We start from the raw sequence: 14,377 nt of genomic DNA on the forward strand, positions 1-14,377 counted from the left end.
TCTTACATTCTTCCCTATTCCAAATGTTTAGACAACTGGACTCCATTTTGTAGACAATGATCGATTTGTCCCATTTTCATTTTTTTTCTCAATTTCTTGTAAAAAAAAGAGAGTGAAACCCAGGACAAACGTTAAGTTAAATGATTGAAAGAGTGTGTTTATGCGCCACCTTTTTTTTAACCTTAGAATCATGATTTGAATCATGATTCAAATCATGATTCTGCAGAATCGCGATTAATAAAAATTATGAATTATCGTAATTTCACCTTTGCATATGATTATCATTGGGTTCCCTATGTACATTATTCTCTTCGTTTTTCTTTCCTTCGGCCCATTTGCCTTTGTATATAATCTTATCCGTACTTTCCGTATTTTTTCTTTCGCTCTATTTTTAAATCTCATACTTTGCCTCAACTAGAAAAAATATTATTGTGGGATTAATATTTTGAATTTACTGTTTGACTTAATACGATCATAAATTTTGTATCATGCACACCAATGCAATTAATTACTTTTCCGTATATCGTCGTGTTTCTTCCTCTCTCTCTTCTGCAATCCCTCCTTTCTTTCTATCCCTTTTCTTTTATTTACATCTTTCTCATTTTCCTCTATCTCACACATAATAATTTCCGTTTGCCTCCTCACAGATGGCATATTTCTCCACGTCTCTCTTATTTACCAATTCTTTCTCTCTCTCCCCCTCCACCTTCTGTTTGTCTCTCCCCCCTTCTCCCTCTCTTTCTCTCGCTTTCACTTTGCCATCATTCAGCCTATCAGTCCTTTATTGAACTGAATTATTTTTAACAATCGCGATCGAATGTCTACAAACTATAAAATAAATTTGTTTTGATTAACTCCAGGTCATTCAGCTTTCGAGATGCCGAGTGTTTTTTGTTTGAATGAATACCTATTCCCTTATTTGCTTGAGACATTTCTTCTCTTTCTTCTTCTTTCTCTTCTCGCTATTATTTTATGTATTTTAGCAAGACGATTAAAACGATTAGGCATGGCCCTGGGAAGCGGGGGTACTGGGGGTGCTGATTTGAAGCACCCTCAGCATTTTACCAGGGGGTGCTGCGTTTATTATTCTCCATATAGGCAGCACCTCCAGGAATTCTGGTAGATGTGGTAAATGGGAAAATATAAAGAAAAGACCCAGTATTTTGTTATGACACCCCTTTTTTCACTTGTCAAATTTCTTGGCACTATAACGACCTTCATTTTGTAGTGAAACTTTTTTTTTTACTGATCAAATTTCTTGGCACCAAAACGACCTTCACTTTGTAGTGAAATCCCCCTTTTTTCTTGCTTTTCTTCGCGCGATATTTCCAATACGCAAAAGAGAGCGCCGAAAAATTTCATGACTTTTTTTTTAAATCACGCGCAATTTTAAACCAAATTCGCGACATAGGAGTATAGCATCGCGACGCCACGTGACTTTTTTATGCCGAAAATGGCTCATTTTTATACTTTGTGTACAAAGGAGATGAAATTCATAAACGGGTGATTATAGGTCTGCTTAATTAATGTAGGATTTAGTTTAGTTGCTAAATGGTCTGTTATTCCCATTGAAAAAAAATAAAAGCAAAAGATGAAAAAACAAAGAATACAAAAGAAATTCTAAACACAGAGGAATACATAAGGATAAAAATGACTTCGCATTTTTTTGTGGATACCTTTGTCATATTTCATATAATGAAATACAAAAGAAATAGTGAGTGCGTGATGTCATCTGTTCCCTCATTTGCATACCGACCGGGGTGTGAATATAACTGTTTAGTGAAATTAAGCGAAACTTAATAACTTTCATAACTTTTTATTTACGTCCAATTTTGATAAAATTTTCAGTGTTTTGCTTGTTGGATTTTTCTCTTTTTATTCAAATCGACTCTTTGTTGGAGTGGACTTGTCCATTAAATTAGATTACAAAGATGACATCTGGAAACAAAAGAAGTAAATTCGAAGTGACATTGGGTGTTATGAATAAAAAATAATTTTTCAAATTTTCTTTTTATACTGGCTTGTAGTTTAAGTGGTAATGTGCGTGCCAAATTTCGGCGCGATCGCGCGAACGGCGGCCGAGTTCAGAAGGGGGACATCATGCCACCCCTCCCCCCGTCCTCAATGCATCTCAAATAGCCCAGTCCTTTTAGGGTTAATGTGTCTGAAATGTATAAGAGCGTAATGCAAAAGTGTAATAGCAATGTATTATCTCCATGTGTTTAATCTCACACTTCAGACCCTTAATATCTTGTCTGTGCCGAAACCCTGATGCACTCAATCTTCTGCATGCATATACAGAAAGGGGCTAACGGTTGATGGTTGGGTGGGATAGGGGTGGGGGTGTTGGACGGGGGGTTGAGGGGAAGGGTTGTGGCAGGAAGAACACAAGGGAAATGGTATGTCTAGCTTGGGGGAGAGAGGGGGTCCTTCAAAATGACATAAGCAAAACCGAAAGAAAGAGAGAAAAGACTGGTCTTCATCACCATCAGGAAATTAACCCCCTACAAACTGCAAAGCTTTAAGCGTGGTTTTGCGGGGGGCTTTTGCAGGGTGCTTGAGAATTTTCTACGTTGGTCATATTAATACAATGGAAATTATCTATATCTTGGGCAGCAAGGGGGATACTATACTGACCGTGAAGCTGGGAATTATCTTCCCGTCTCCCTTGCCCCTGCAAAAAAGCACATTTTTTGTGTCAATATTATGCGACTGATCTTAGCTATCGAGCTCCATGGGTTTGTTGCAAAATAGTGCAAATAGTGCAAACAAGATCTGCTGGACTTTTCCATTTACCTAGAACGAGGACATTATTAACAAACAAACTATTCATATCTTCTGGCATCAAACTTTGGAACTCACTTTCGCAAACTTTACGAAATAAGCCAACTATTTATAGCTTCAATAGAGCACTTAAAAAAATCTAACCAATAACTATAACACTCAAATCATTCATCCTACTCAGGATATCTCGTGGATCTTCTGTTCTTCCGGATTCTCTCCCCCCCCCCCCGCCTTTATTTCGCTTCTTTTCCCGTCTCTTTCCATTCGCTCTACCTGTGCAGATTTGTTTTTTGTTTGTTCTTTTGTTTGCTTTCTTCTCGTTTTTTGTCCTTTGTTTTGTTGTTGTTTTTTTATTTCAATTTGTCTGTTCTTGTACTATTTCGTATGTCTTGTTTTTGTATAACTTTTTGTCATGCCTTGTTCTTGTACCGTTCTGTCACGTCCTGTTTTTGTAACGTTTTGTGTTGTGTGTCCTTTTCCCTTTTTCTTCATATCTTGTAATATAATCCAGCCTTGTTTATCTTTTACTTGGGAGATTATGTTGAAAAATATATTTAACAAGGATTTACATTTAATTTCTACAAAAAGATATGATGATTTGTGTATTATATATATTTTGAACTTCAACAAGAAAGATATGATTTGTATATTATGTATATATATTTTGCATTATTATGTCTTATTTATTGAAGGAAACCTTCAATAACAAGCTTTGCTTTTCAGAAGGTTTCTATTTCATTTCATAACGTTATATTATATTTGGCTTTACTTTGTAACTTTGTTGAAATTTTGGAATGAAATGAATTCGTTATCAATCAATCAATTAATGTCATCGGCAAATGCTTGGACTCCAACATACATGTTGCCGGTCTTCCAGCCAAGATGATGCTCCCTAAGACTTTCGATGTACGCCATATAGGGAAAGCATGGGCGGAAATCCCAGGGGGGACAGGGGGACGTGTCCCCCCTACTCAAAATAGTAGGGGGGGACACAATATCAAATGCCCCCCCTACTATTTGTGGTCTTTTATGATGGTAAGAAAGTACATCATTCAAAATCGAAATAAAACATGTATTTTAGGACGAGATGACCTTACTTTGGGGTGATAACTTTTTTTTTTTTTTTTTTTTGCTTGTCAAATTTTCCAACCCCTTGTCCGCCCTACCTTTTGGGAGAGATTTCCGCCCCTGAGGGAAAGTACTCCTCATCGCTTAACTCCTCGAAGAATGGGGAAGGATCGAGGAACCTACTTCATGCTCCCAGAGCACCTTGCTTGAGCAGGTTTTTTAGAACTCTGGTCTGTAACAGCACTGGGAATGGACGAGTCGCTGCTATCTTGGACAGGAGACTACCTTTCCAAACCCTGACAAATGCTTTCTGGGCATCCAGCAGAGCTATATATGTAAAAAGGTTGGTTGGTTGACTTGTACACTTCGATGGCGAGGTGTAGTCCTTTGCCTGTAAGAGTGCAGGATATTCCGGCCTGTTGGAATCCGAATCGCAGAGCTATAGGGTCTGGAATTTGGCGATCTTGCAGGTATTGAACAAGTTTCGACTTGACCAGTAACTTTAACATCTTCATTAAGGCAGGAGTCAGAGTGATGCCTCTATAATTTCCTGGGTCTGTTGGATCCTTATGTTCTCACCTTTGAAAAGAGGAATGATGGGACCATCTTTGAGACTGGGAGCAATGTACTTTAGATGTACCAGCCAGATCTTCACGATAAGGATGAGAATGCTCGTAGTATTGCATGTGTATTTTTATGTGTTCTGGAGAGATATTGTCTGGACCACTAGTTAGCTTTGCCAGGCTTTAAAGAAGAAATGGCTGAAGAGAGATTCTTCGAGGTAAAGATAATTATGTTCAAGACCTTGTGGATGCTGATGCTATGGGAGAACAGGTTCTCAGGATGAGCTGGAGTACGCAGATCCATAATCATGGGTGTGGCGAAATCGTCCTCGAAGTGTTTAGTTTAGTCCAATCCTGGATGATGTCAGGCCCAGAATAGAAGAGAGCTCCATAATTGAGAATAAGTGCACTCTAGTGCTAGGATCTCGTTCTTTCACTTGTGAATAAAACAACTGACCGTTCTGCTCATGGGCTTCCTCAGTTCTTAGGAGACCATTCCTGCAGGCAACTCTTGCCTTCCTAAGTTTGGCTCATCAGACTTTCTTCAGATTAGCAGATAACTCACCGGTTGGACTGTTCTTGTCTTCTCCAGAACTTTTTCCAGACATTGATATGCCCCTGATAACACCCCTCCACATTGGGATAGCAATCAGACTTCTCTTTACCTCTACCATTTCCTTTGGTGTGGGGAATGCTCATATAGGTTTGACTGTAGAATGGCCGTGACTTAGTCAAGGAAATTATCATTTTGAGGCATAACTTCAGAAAGGGAAGTAAGAATTCCCACAGAAGCTAAATCAAGAGGTTCGGTATACAGTTCCTTGATCATGATATATCCCTGGCACCCCTTGGGGTGCTGCGTGTATCATTCTCCATAGGCAGCACCCCCAGGAATTCTGGTAGGTGTTAACGTAAGCCAAAATAACCTTCATTTTATTGTGAACCCCTCTTCTTTTTTTTGTCAAATTGTTCGGGACTGAAATGACCAGAATTTTTTAGTAAAAAACTTTTTTTTTGCTTGTCTCAGCCCCCCCTAGTAAAGAATCGTTCCAAGGGCCCTGGATATATCAACTGCAAAAAAAAAAACAAGTTAAAAGAAAATTATCCGATGGTAGCTATAATAATGAATGTTTTTCATTCGTGAAATTGGCAGAATATTTCATTTGATGAAAGATTAAATTAATGATCCGTTCAATATGGCTACGCGTCTTTGAATGGATCATTTCCTCTTTTACCCGTCATAAAGTATTCTGGTCATTGCACTCATGAACATCCATTATTTGTAATAACGTTCATGCTCCAAAAAATAAATCTATCGAATTTATATTACATGATTATATTTGGGAGCTATACTCGCATATGACGTCACATATCAAAAACTCCCTCACCCACCCTTCCCCCTCATCAAAAGTACATCCACCTCACCCCACCACCACTCCCCCCCCCCCTTTATCAATGTTTATGAGATCTGCAATCAGATTAAGGTTTCAGCACATTATAAATATCTGCTGAGAAGGGTTTGAATTTAGAGACTCTAACCATGGACCTATTGCTTAAACACACGAAATGGTTCTGAAAACATTTCCAAGCAGTTTGCATGAGTGTTTTTTTTGCTCGGTCGCTACGATCACTAATTCAAATCTATGTTAAAAACTCACCTTTTTGTTAAATAGATCGTCCTTAGCATATGCAGCTTCAACTGTCTACTTTCAACTGTCAACATGTATAATTCATTTTAGCTTAAATTTCTTGTCTTTCTATTTATTTTCCTTAAGCGCTTAGAGACATTCTTTGTGATCATAAGCGCTATATAAATGATGTTAATTATTATTATATCACATACTAAAAATATTTAAACAAAAACGAGTAGGTTTTTAGCAGGGGGCAGGGGAGACGGGAATATAACACAGATAAAAATTCCCAGCTGCATGGTCAGTATAGTACCTTCCTTGCTGCCCAAGATATAGGTAACTTCCATTGTATTGATATGACCAACGTAGAAAATTCTCAAGCCCCCGACAGAAGCCCACCGCCCTCCCCACAAAAAAGTTCTAGTCTAGAACCACGCTTATGGCTTTGCATTTTCTATTTGGTTAATTATTTCCTAATGGTGGCGATCTTTTTCTCTCGGGGGGGGGGGGGGGTTGCTTTGAAATTTTTAAGGACCCCCTCCCCAAGCTAGATATACCATACCCCTTGTGTTCTTCCTCCCCCGACCCTTCCACCGTACCTGAACCACCCCTCTTCCACCCCACCCCCACTCAACCACCAACCATTAGCCCCTTTCTGACCTGCATACAAAAGTTTGGCGCATCAGGGTTTCAACACAAACAAAATATAAGGGTCTGAAGTGTGAGATTATACACGGAGATACTTTGCTATTTGATTTATGCATTGCGCTAGTATAAAGGCCAGACCCTTTAAGATGTTTAGATTCTTTTGTTGCGTCTGGCGGCTACTCCCCACCACCCAAAATGTCTGGCATTATTTTTTTCGATGACACTAATAAGCAAGACAATATCCCATCGATTTCATGAGGTTTCTTTTGGGGTTTCTTTTTCAGCTATTATAGGCTAGTCTAATTTTGGGGTCATTTTCAAGCCCCTCCTGACCACACCCGCCAATAAGGACCAGCCAGATGCACATTTCCTTACCAAGGGGAATCCATCATTATATTGCTGAACATTGTCCACAGGGGCCGCGGAAGCGGGGGGGCTGGGGGGGCTTCAGCCCCCCCCCCCACTTTTTTTCCAAAACCGTGTACAAAAACAAAAAAATGACCATACGAATGTGAATTTGTACATGGTCAGCCCCCCCCCCACTTTTGGCTCAGCCCCCCCCCCCCCCACTTTGAAAACCGTTCTGCGGCCCCTGATTGATGAAGAAAGATGAAAATTTGTAATCTTTTAATTTTAGCGAGGCAGATGCCGCGCTGTCTCCTGGTGGGTGTTTCATAAAGCTGTTCGTAAAGTTACGCACAACTTTACATACGACAGGAACGTTCTTATAGATCATATCAATTATACGGGATATCATTTAGCACAAGAAAGGATCACCAGTCGTGCGTAAAGTCATTTGTATCTTTTACGAACAGCTTTATGACACACACACTGGTCCAGACTAAGTCACTAATATAACCATGCTAAGGTCATGGAAAATGTGTGGTATGATGGACATGGAATGAAGCCTTCAAACATAATTAACTTAGATTTATTTCTTACTACACTAGTGTCCCAATTGTTTTACGATTGGGGTGAGCTGTGAGTAATTATTATCACCATCATCATCGCCATCATCTTTATCATTACCATTGTCATCATCATTACCACCATCATCATGATATCATCACGTAAACAAAACCTCGAAATTCGTTTTCAAGAAAAATAATTTTATTGGATATTTGGGCAGTTTTATCAATTATAAAGAGAGAACAAATGTTACTAGATCAGTGTCATTTTTATTCAATTTTCCAAACCCGTACAAACTACGCAGCACCAGATTTCACGAAATGCGGACTTATCCAGTTCAATATATTTAAGTTGATCGAAAAGAGAAGCGGAAGAGTAACATCGAAAACCCCGGGGTTTTTTTCTCAAACAATCTGCTAATGATTGATGGCTATTCTTCTCCTGAAAGTTGTGAATGTTTGGTAGTGGATCATTTTTGTTTGGAATTATTTTTTAGTACACTTTTATAATATGATTCATGTCCAAAAAGTAATCAAGATATTATGTCTATTATGTTTTGAAAAAAATGGTTTTAAATCAAATGAGTCAATCATAAATAATGATAACACAATCCAATCAAAGTGATTTTCGACATAGAAATGGAAAACAAAGACAGTCGCTCCGAAGGTGATAAGTCCACATACCTTTAGACAGCATTAAAGTAGACAATACAAGCATATGACCGCAAATCTCGATTCAGTCAACCAGAAAATAACTTCATCAACAAAGTATAACTACTTTTCGTAGATACTATGGTACTAGCTAGCACCTTGATGACTGATCATATTGAATTGAAAATATTAACTTCCGGATTGAAAAACGTATTTGCTTCTTCATGGACATGATGAAACAGGGGATGCCCCTCAAAAGTCGATGTTCCTACCCCTTTTATTACTCACCCGCTCTATTTCTTTATCTGAATATTATAAGCAAAACTTTCAAATGACATTGCTTTCTTCCGGTTGACATCTGACGATGATTAGGAATTCCAACAATACGCTTGTACTTTTTTCACTATATTATATGAATATATATATATATATATTTTCATACTTTTTTTTTTTTTGGGGGGGGGGGTGGACTTTGCCTTTAAATGACAAGTCCACCCCAACAAAAATTTGATTTGAATAAAAAGAGAAAAATCCACCAAGCATAACACTGAAAATTTCATCAAAATCGGATGTAAAATAAGAAAGTTAAGACATTTTAAAGTTTTGCTTATTTTTCATATAACGGTTATTTGCACATCATGTTTGGTACGCAAATGAGGAAACTGATGATGTCATCCGCTCAATATTTCTTTTGTATTTCATCATATGAAATATAAAATATTCTAATTTTATCCTCATTGTTAAGTATGTGGAATAAGCATTGTTTAATTACCATGGTTAAGTCTAGTTGGTCCTTATTGTCATATCTGTCGAAAATGAAATATTGTAGAACTCAAACTATAAAAAACAAAAGAAATATAGTGAGTGAGGGACATCATCGTCCGACGGTCTCATTTTCATGTCACTGAGTTGTGCATATCACTGTTTTGTGAAAAATAAATGAAGTTTCAAAACGTCATAACTTTCTTATTTCACATCCGATTTTGATGAAATTTCAGCGTTATGCTGGTTTGATTTTTCTCTATTCAAATCAATATTATTTCTTGGGTGGACTTGACCTTTAAATCTTAATTTCCGTAGAAGGTAGTAGGCCTATACTTTAAGCAGATGGTCACCTTTGCCTAATTTCGAAATAAAAAATAATCGACTTCATATCAAGAAGATCCGGCCTAAATTTATGTTAGAAATTGTGAACTTTGGATCATTAATTCAATATGATCAGTCATAGTTATGAACTTTGAAGCCATTGATGAATTTGAGTCTAGAATATAACTTAAAGAGTTTATGAAGATTTAGGAAAAAGTAAACCCTGAAGCAAAAGCCGCAAACAAAATTAAACAATCAGTTCGGCTTTGGTATTCCGTTATATGGCACAATAATATTGACATAAAAAGTAGGCTATATAATCGTCACCCAGATTTTGGTGAATAATAAATATCTGGGGAGTGTTTCATCAACATTTTCATCCGACAAGTTGTCAGATCTGTCATCTTTCTCTGATGTTGATTGGCTGAGAGGTACTGTTACTATGGTAACTGTCGGATAAAATGGGACTTGTCGGATAAAACGTCCGACAAGTCCTTTCATGAAACGCCCCCCACAGGGTTTCTCAATTCGCATGCAGGCCCGCGCGCCGGCCGCGGCCGGGCACTAACGCCACTTCCATTGACGAGTGGAGTCATGCGTGTCCGTGGGGTTCCGAAAAGCACCCTACAAGTATTTTCCATGTTCTGAAAATGCACCCCTTTAAAGCCCTATACTGGCGTGTGAAACCCTTCCCTTAACAAGTATTGGAAACAAAACGGTAGGCCTACCCTATAGTATTCCCTGAATATTGACCCCGGCCCCCCAAACAAGTACAACGATGTCACAGATGTGCACGGACGTCGGCTTTACCTTTACTTTCATTGGGTTTAGGTACCCCACCACTGATCTCTCCACTCAGTGTACCCCACACCCCTTGCTCAAATTTTTTTGGCGTAGCTATAGGATTACGCCACTGTACCTGTGCTAGCTCGATCGATCCATGCATGCCTTCAATATTTTCACAATTCCGCGTATTCTGACGGCCAGATGGACTCGCAGTGCTTCTATGTATGCAGGGAACTTGGGTAATTTTAAGGAAAAGTTTTGACACCACAAGGAATTTTTCAAGGAATTTTGAAAATTAAACTAAGGAATATTGCGAGGAAAAATGAAAAAAAGTCAACGAATTATATTCATGGATATATCAGAGAAGCATTCAAGGAAAATAAAATAAAATAAATATGAGAAAATTAATGTACAATTTCACCGAATAAAAGACTGGATGACAGACTAGCGAAACAGATGGCGTATTACACATCATGATTATGGCTTATGTTTTTGATAAAAGGAAGTGCTGGATAGAAAAAATTTCAGCTCGCGCTGCGCGCTCGACTGATTATTCTGCCCTTTAAATTTATATCCAGTAAAATGCCCTTTTTCAGGTCAGCGGAGTAACTATATCAACTCTCGGCACTTGCTGGGATTGGTGGATTAGTAAAATTAAAGCATGGTATTATTATAAAGCATATTAACAATGCCCCGTTTTCAGGTCGGAATACTAAAAAGAAAATTCAGCTTTGCATGGGGTAGCCTATATGGGCATATGGATCCCCGGCCTATCAAGAAAAAAACAAGAAAATTAAAGAAAAGGAATGGAGAAGAGGGAAATATATAATTTTCTAAATAATGTATTAAAATCTCTGATAATATACATATTTCCATAATAAAAAGGTCAGCATTTTTTGCTCACTCGCTTCGCTCGCTGCTTTTAAGATTTTTGCCCCACTAGTACGACCAGTACGACTTCATTAATTGTCTGAGTCCCTCATTAAGTTTTGGCTTTATCGTCACTTTGACTCAAAACATCAATTCAAGGAATTTCAACCAAATCCAAGGAATTTTCGGAGTTCAAAAAAGGGATTTCAGTTTTTAGAGATGGAGAGTGAGAGATAGCTGGAGCTACCATCATCCCGACACATCGATATGCGATACCCACTGTTGCCAGGGCAGCCAGACGACGACCTGATCATGAGTCTCAGATGATGATACCCGGACGGGCTTCGGACGCGGACGGATCTATGATCAAACTGGTATACTGAGGTTATGGCTAATCTATGTGAAAACCTTTTGTTTTGACTTGGCCACTCTCTGCTCTGTGAAATTTTTGGAGCAGTAACGAAGAAACATCCTACTTGTTGTGAATTGTGTAGCGCAGGCTGGATTGGTCCACCCAAGCAAGGAGTTTGAGGCTCCTTGGCGGCTTGCATGCATGCGAGCTTGACCCATGCAGTCCCAGGCCAAGGTCAAGGAACCACCTTGGCCTGGATCCCGCTGGATACGGGGTAATCGCATCTTCTAACCCCAACACTGCCGGCTGATCAAAACTGCATCTTGCATGCACACCTGCCATTTACGTTTCAAACATATACCAGCCCAGAGATTTTGGCTGTATATTATTGGCCATGGATTCATATAGTTTATTGACTGCACAATCTTCAACTTTCAAGAATGTTTTTTTAGTGAGTTTAATTATCTCTAATAGTAATAAAAGCGAAGTACACATGGTACTCTCAAGCTGGATTGAACACAAGTTTTGAAAGGCTGATCGTGCAAAAACAGTATGGCCCCTTAAAGAGTAAAATGGTATTGTGTTCAACCGTCCCTGAAGGAGTATGTGTGCGTGAGGAGTTATTACAGACAATCTGGTATTAGAGTCTATATCCCGGGAGGGCCAGCCAAATGTATTGACTATTGTACACATGCATGACCAAATTATTTCCAAACATCCCCTAAACAATTTTTTCTCTGTGTGACCCCGTGATTGACCAGTTTTTCATTCAAAACCATCCTTTTTCTTAAAAATCAGTGTTTTTTACACCCTTACGAGTGCATGCGCGGCCCGCGTCCAAAACTGAAAAAACAACCCTTTAAATGCTTTTTTGGGTCATGCATGTGCACAGCAATATATTTGACTGCCCCCCCCCCCCCCCGGATATGACCGATTTTGAACATCACCGTCTGAACTATTGCCTTTTGTTAGCTTATCTAATTTGAAGGTAGGGGAGAAAGCTAATTATTACGATTGTTGAATTTAATTGTACGAATGCAAAGCGTGCAAAGGGTTAATGATTCATGTAAAATTGCCAAATGGATGCCTCATATTTTGTTGTTTCTTGTCATCATTAGGAAGCCATGGAGGCAGAGGAGGGAGGTCAGGTTCCTCCTTCCTTCAGCAAACTGATGCTAGTTGCTATGACGATGCCAAATCACCAAGTCAGATGGGAAGTCCTGGAGGTGGCTCAGAGGGTGGGGCTGGAGGAGGGGTCATCAATATTGTAGTAGAAGGAAATGCAGTGGTGAGTATATTAGACAAACCACTTACAATTGTTACATTCAATATATATCTGCATTCATTATGATTATGATGACTTTATGAGATATTGTATTATGGAAGAACATCTTTAAGATGATTCAAATCAACAATATCAAAAAGAGACAGTACGTGTACTTAACATTTTTTATTACAAAAAATTATAGTTTTGTTTGTGTTTTGAAAGTTCAAAGTACTATTAAACCTCAACTTGAATGTTTGATTTCCTGCAAATGAAATTGTATGTACATCCCGGGTAGGGGGCACTTCCATTGACGAGTGGATATCATGGGGTTTCTAAAAGCACCCTAACCAAGTATCTCCCATGTTATGAAAATGCACCCCTTAAGTATTGGCGTGTAAAACCCTACCCTTAACAGGTATTGGAAACAAATTGGTACCTTTGACAAGTGTTCCCTTAATTTGACTCCTTAAAGTAAGTACAGCGATACTTTAACAGCCCCATGCAGCATTCCTTTTCATACCCCCGTTCTAGACAGGACGTATTATGGTATCCCGCTCGATGTCCGCCCAAAAGATCTGTTAACTTTTCCTTGTGAACGCGATAACTTCAGTTTGACTTAACCCAGGCTCATATAATTTTGAGGTCAAAAGGTCAAAGGTCAAGGTCCTAGGTTCAGTTAAACTGAAGTTATCGCATTTACAAGGACTGCAGAAAGGTAAGATTAAAACATGTCACTGATGGATCCCAGGAAGCCTAATGATTTTGAGGTCAAAAGGTCAAGGTCACAGTGACATGTTTTCATCTTACCCTTCTGCAGTCCTTGTAAACGCGATAACTTCAACAGTTTAACTGAACCTAGGCTCATATAATTTGGTGTGTATGATACTAGCATGAATCCCAGGAAGCCTATTGATTTTGAGGTCAAAAGGTCAAGCTCACAGTGACATGTTTTCATCTTACCCTTCTGCAGTCCTTGTAAACGCGATAACTTGAACAGTTTAACTGAACCTAGGCTCATATAATTTGATAAGTGTATGATAGTGATAATACTAGCATGGATCCCAGGAAGACTGTTGATTTTGAGGCCAAAAGGTCAAGGTCACAGTGACAGGTTTTCATCTTACCCTTCTGCAGTCCTTGTAAACGCGATATTTATACTTCAGTTCAATTTAACCTACGCTCATATAATTTTGTGTGTGTGATACTAGCATGGATCCCAGGAAGCCTTTTGATTTTGAGGTAAAAAAGTCAAAGGTCAAGGTCACAGTGACATGTTTTCATCTAGCCTTCTGCAGTGCAGTCCTTGTAAATGCGATAACTTCAGTTTATCTTATTATAGGCTCATATTTTTTGGTGCGTATGATACTAGCATAGATCCAAGGAATTCTTTTGATTTTGAGGTCAGAAGGTCAAAGTTGAAGTCACCAACTTCCACTTTCCGCATTACAGGTGGGCGTAATTATGTACTCGCCTTAGCTTTGCGACACTCTTGTTCTAGTATGTGTGCACATTTGAGCTACAATTACATCAGAGAAGCAAAGAAACTAGTTAAAAACTGATGAGTATGTTTGCAATTAACTTTGTATTTGATTTGATTCCATGAAGATGGGATGAAATATCAAGTTAGGCCTTATCACTTCCAGAGATTTCATGACTAACTTTCATGAATACTTGCAGGTAAAAAATCAAATCATGTACGTTGTGTCGCAAGCCGGTACGGCCGGACGTATGTCGGCTTTACCTTTGCTTACATTGGGTTTCGT

General features: G+C 38.8%; 1 protein-coding gene across 1 annotated transcript in view; it reads left to right on the plus strand.

Moving 5' to 3' along the window:
- LOC129265182 (uncharacterized) overlaps positions 1–14,377 on the plus strand; it is a 71,276-nt gene that overhangs the window by 15,022 nt on the left and 41,877 nt on the right. The window contains exon 2 of the mRNA XM_064104068.1: positions 12,466–12,635. Within this exon, the coding sequence (XP_063960138.1) occupies positions 12,466–12,635 (170 nt within the window). The remainder of the gene's footprint in view (positions 1–12,465; positions 12,636–14,377) is intronic.

Source organism: Lytechinus pictus, chromosome 1, assembly GCF_037042905.1.
Source record: "Lytechinus pictus isolate F3 Inbred chromosome 1, Lp3.0, whole genome shotgun sequence".
NCBI classification, from domain to species: Eukaryota; Metazoa; Echinodermata; class Echinoidea; order Temnopleuroida; family Toxopneustidae; genus Lytechinus; species Lytechinus pictus.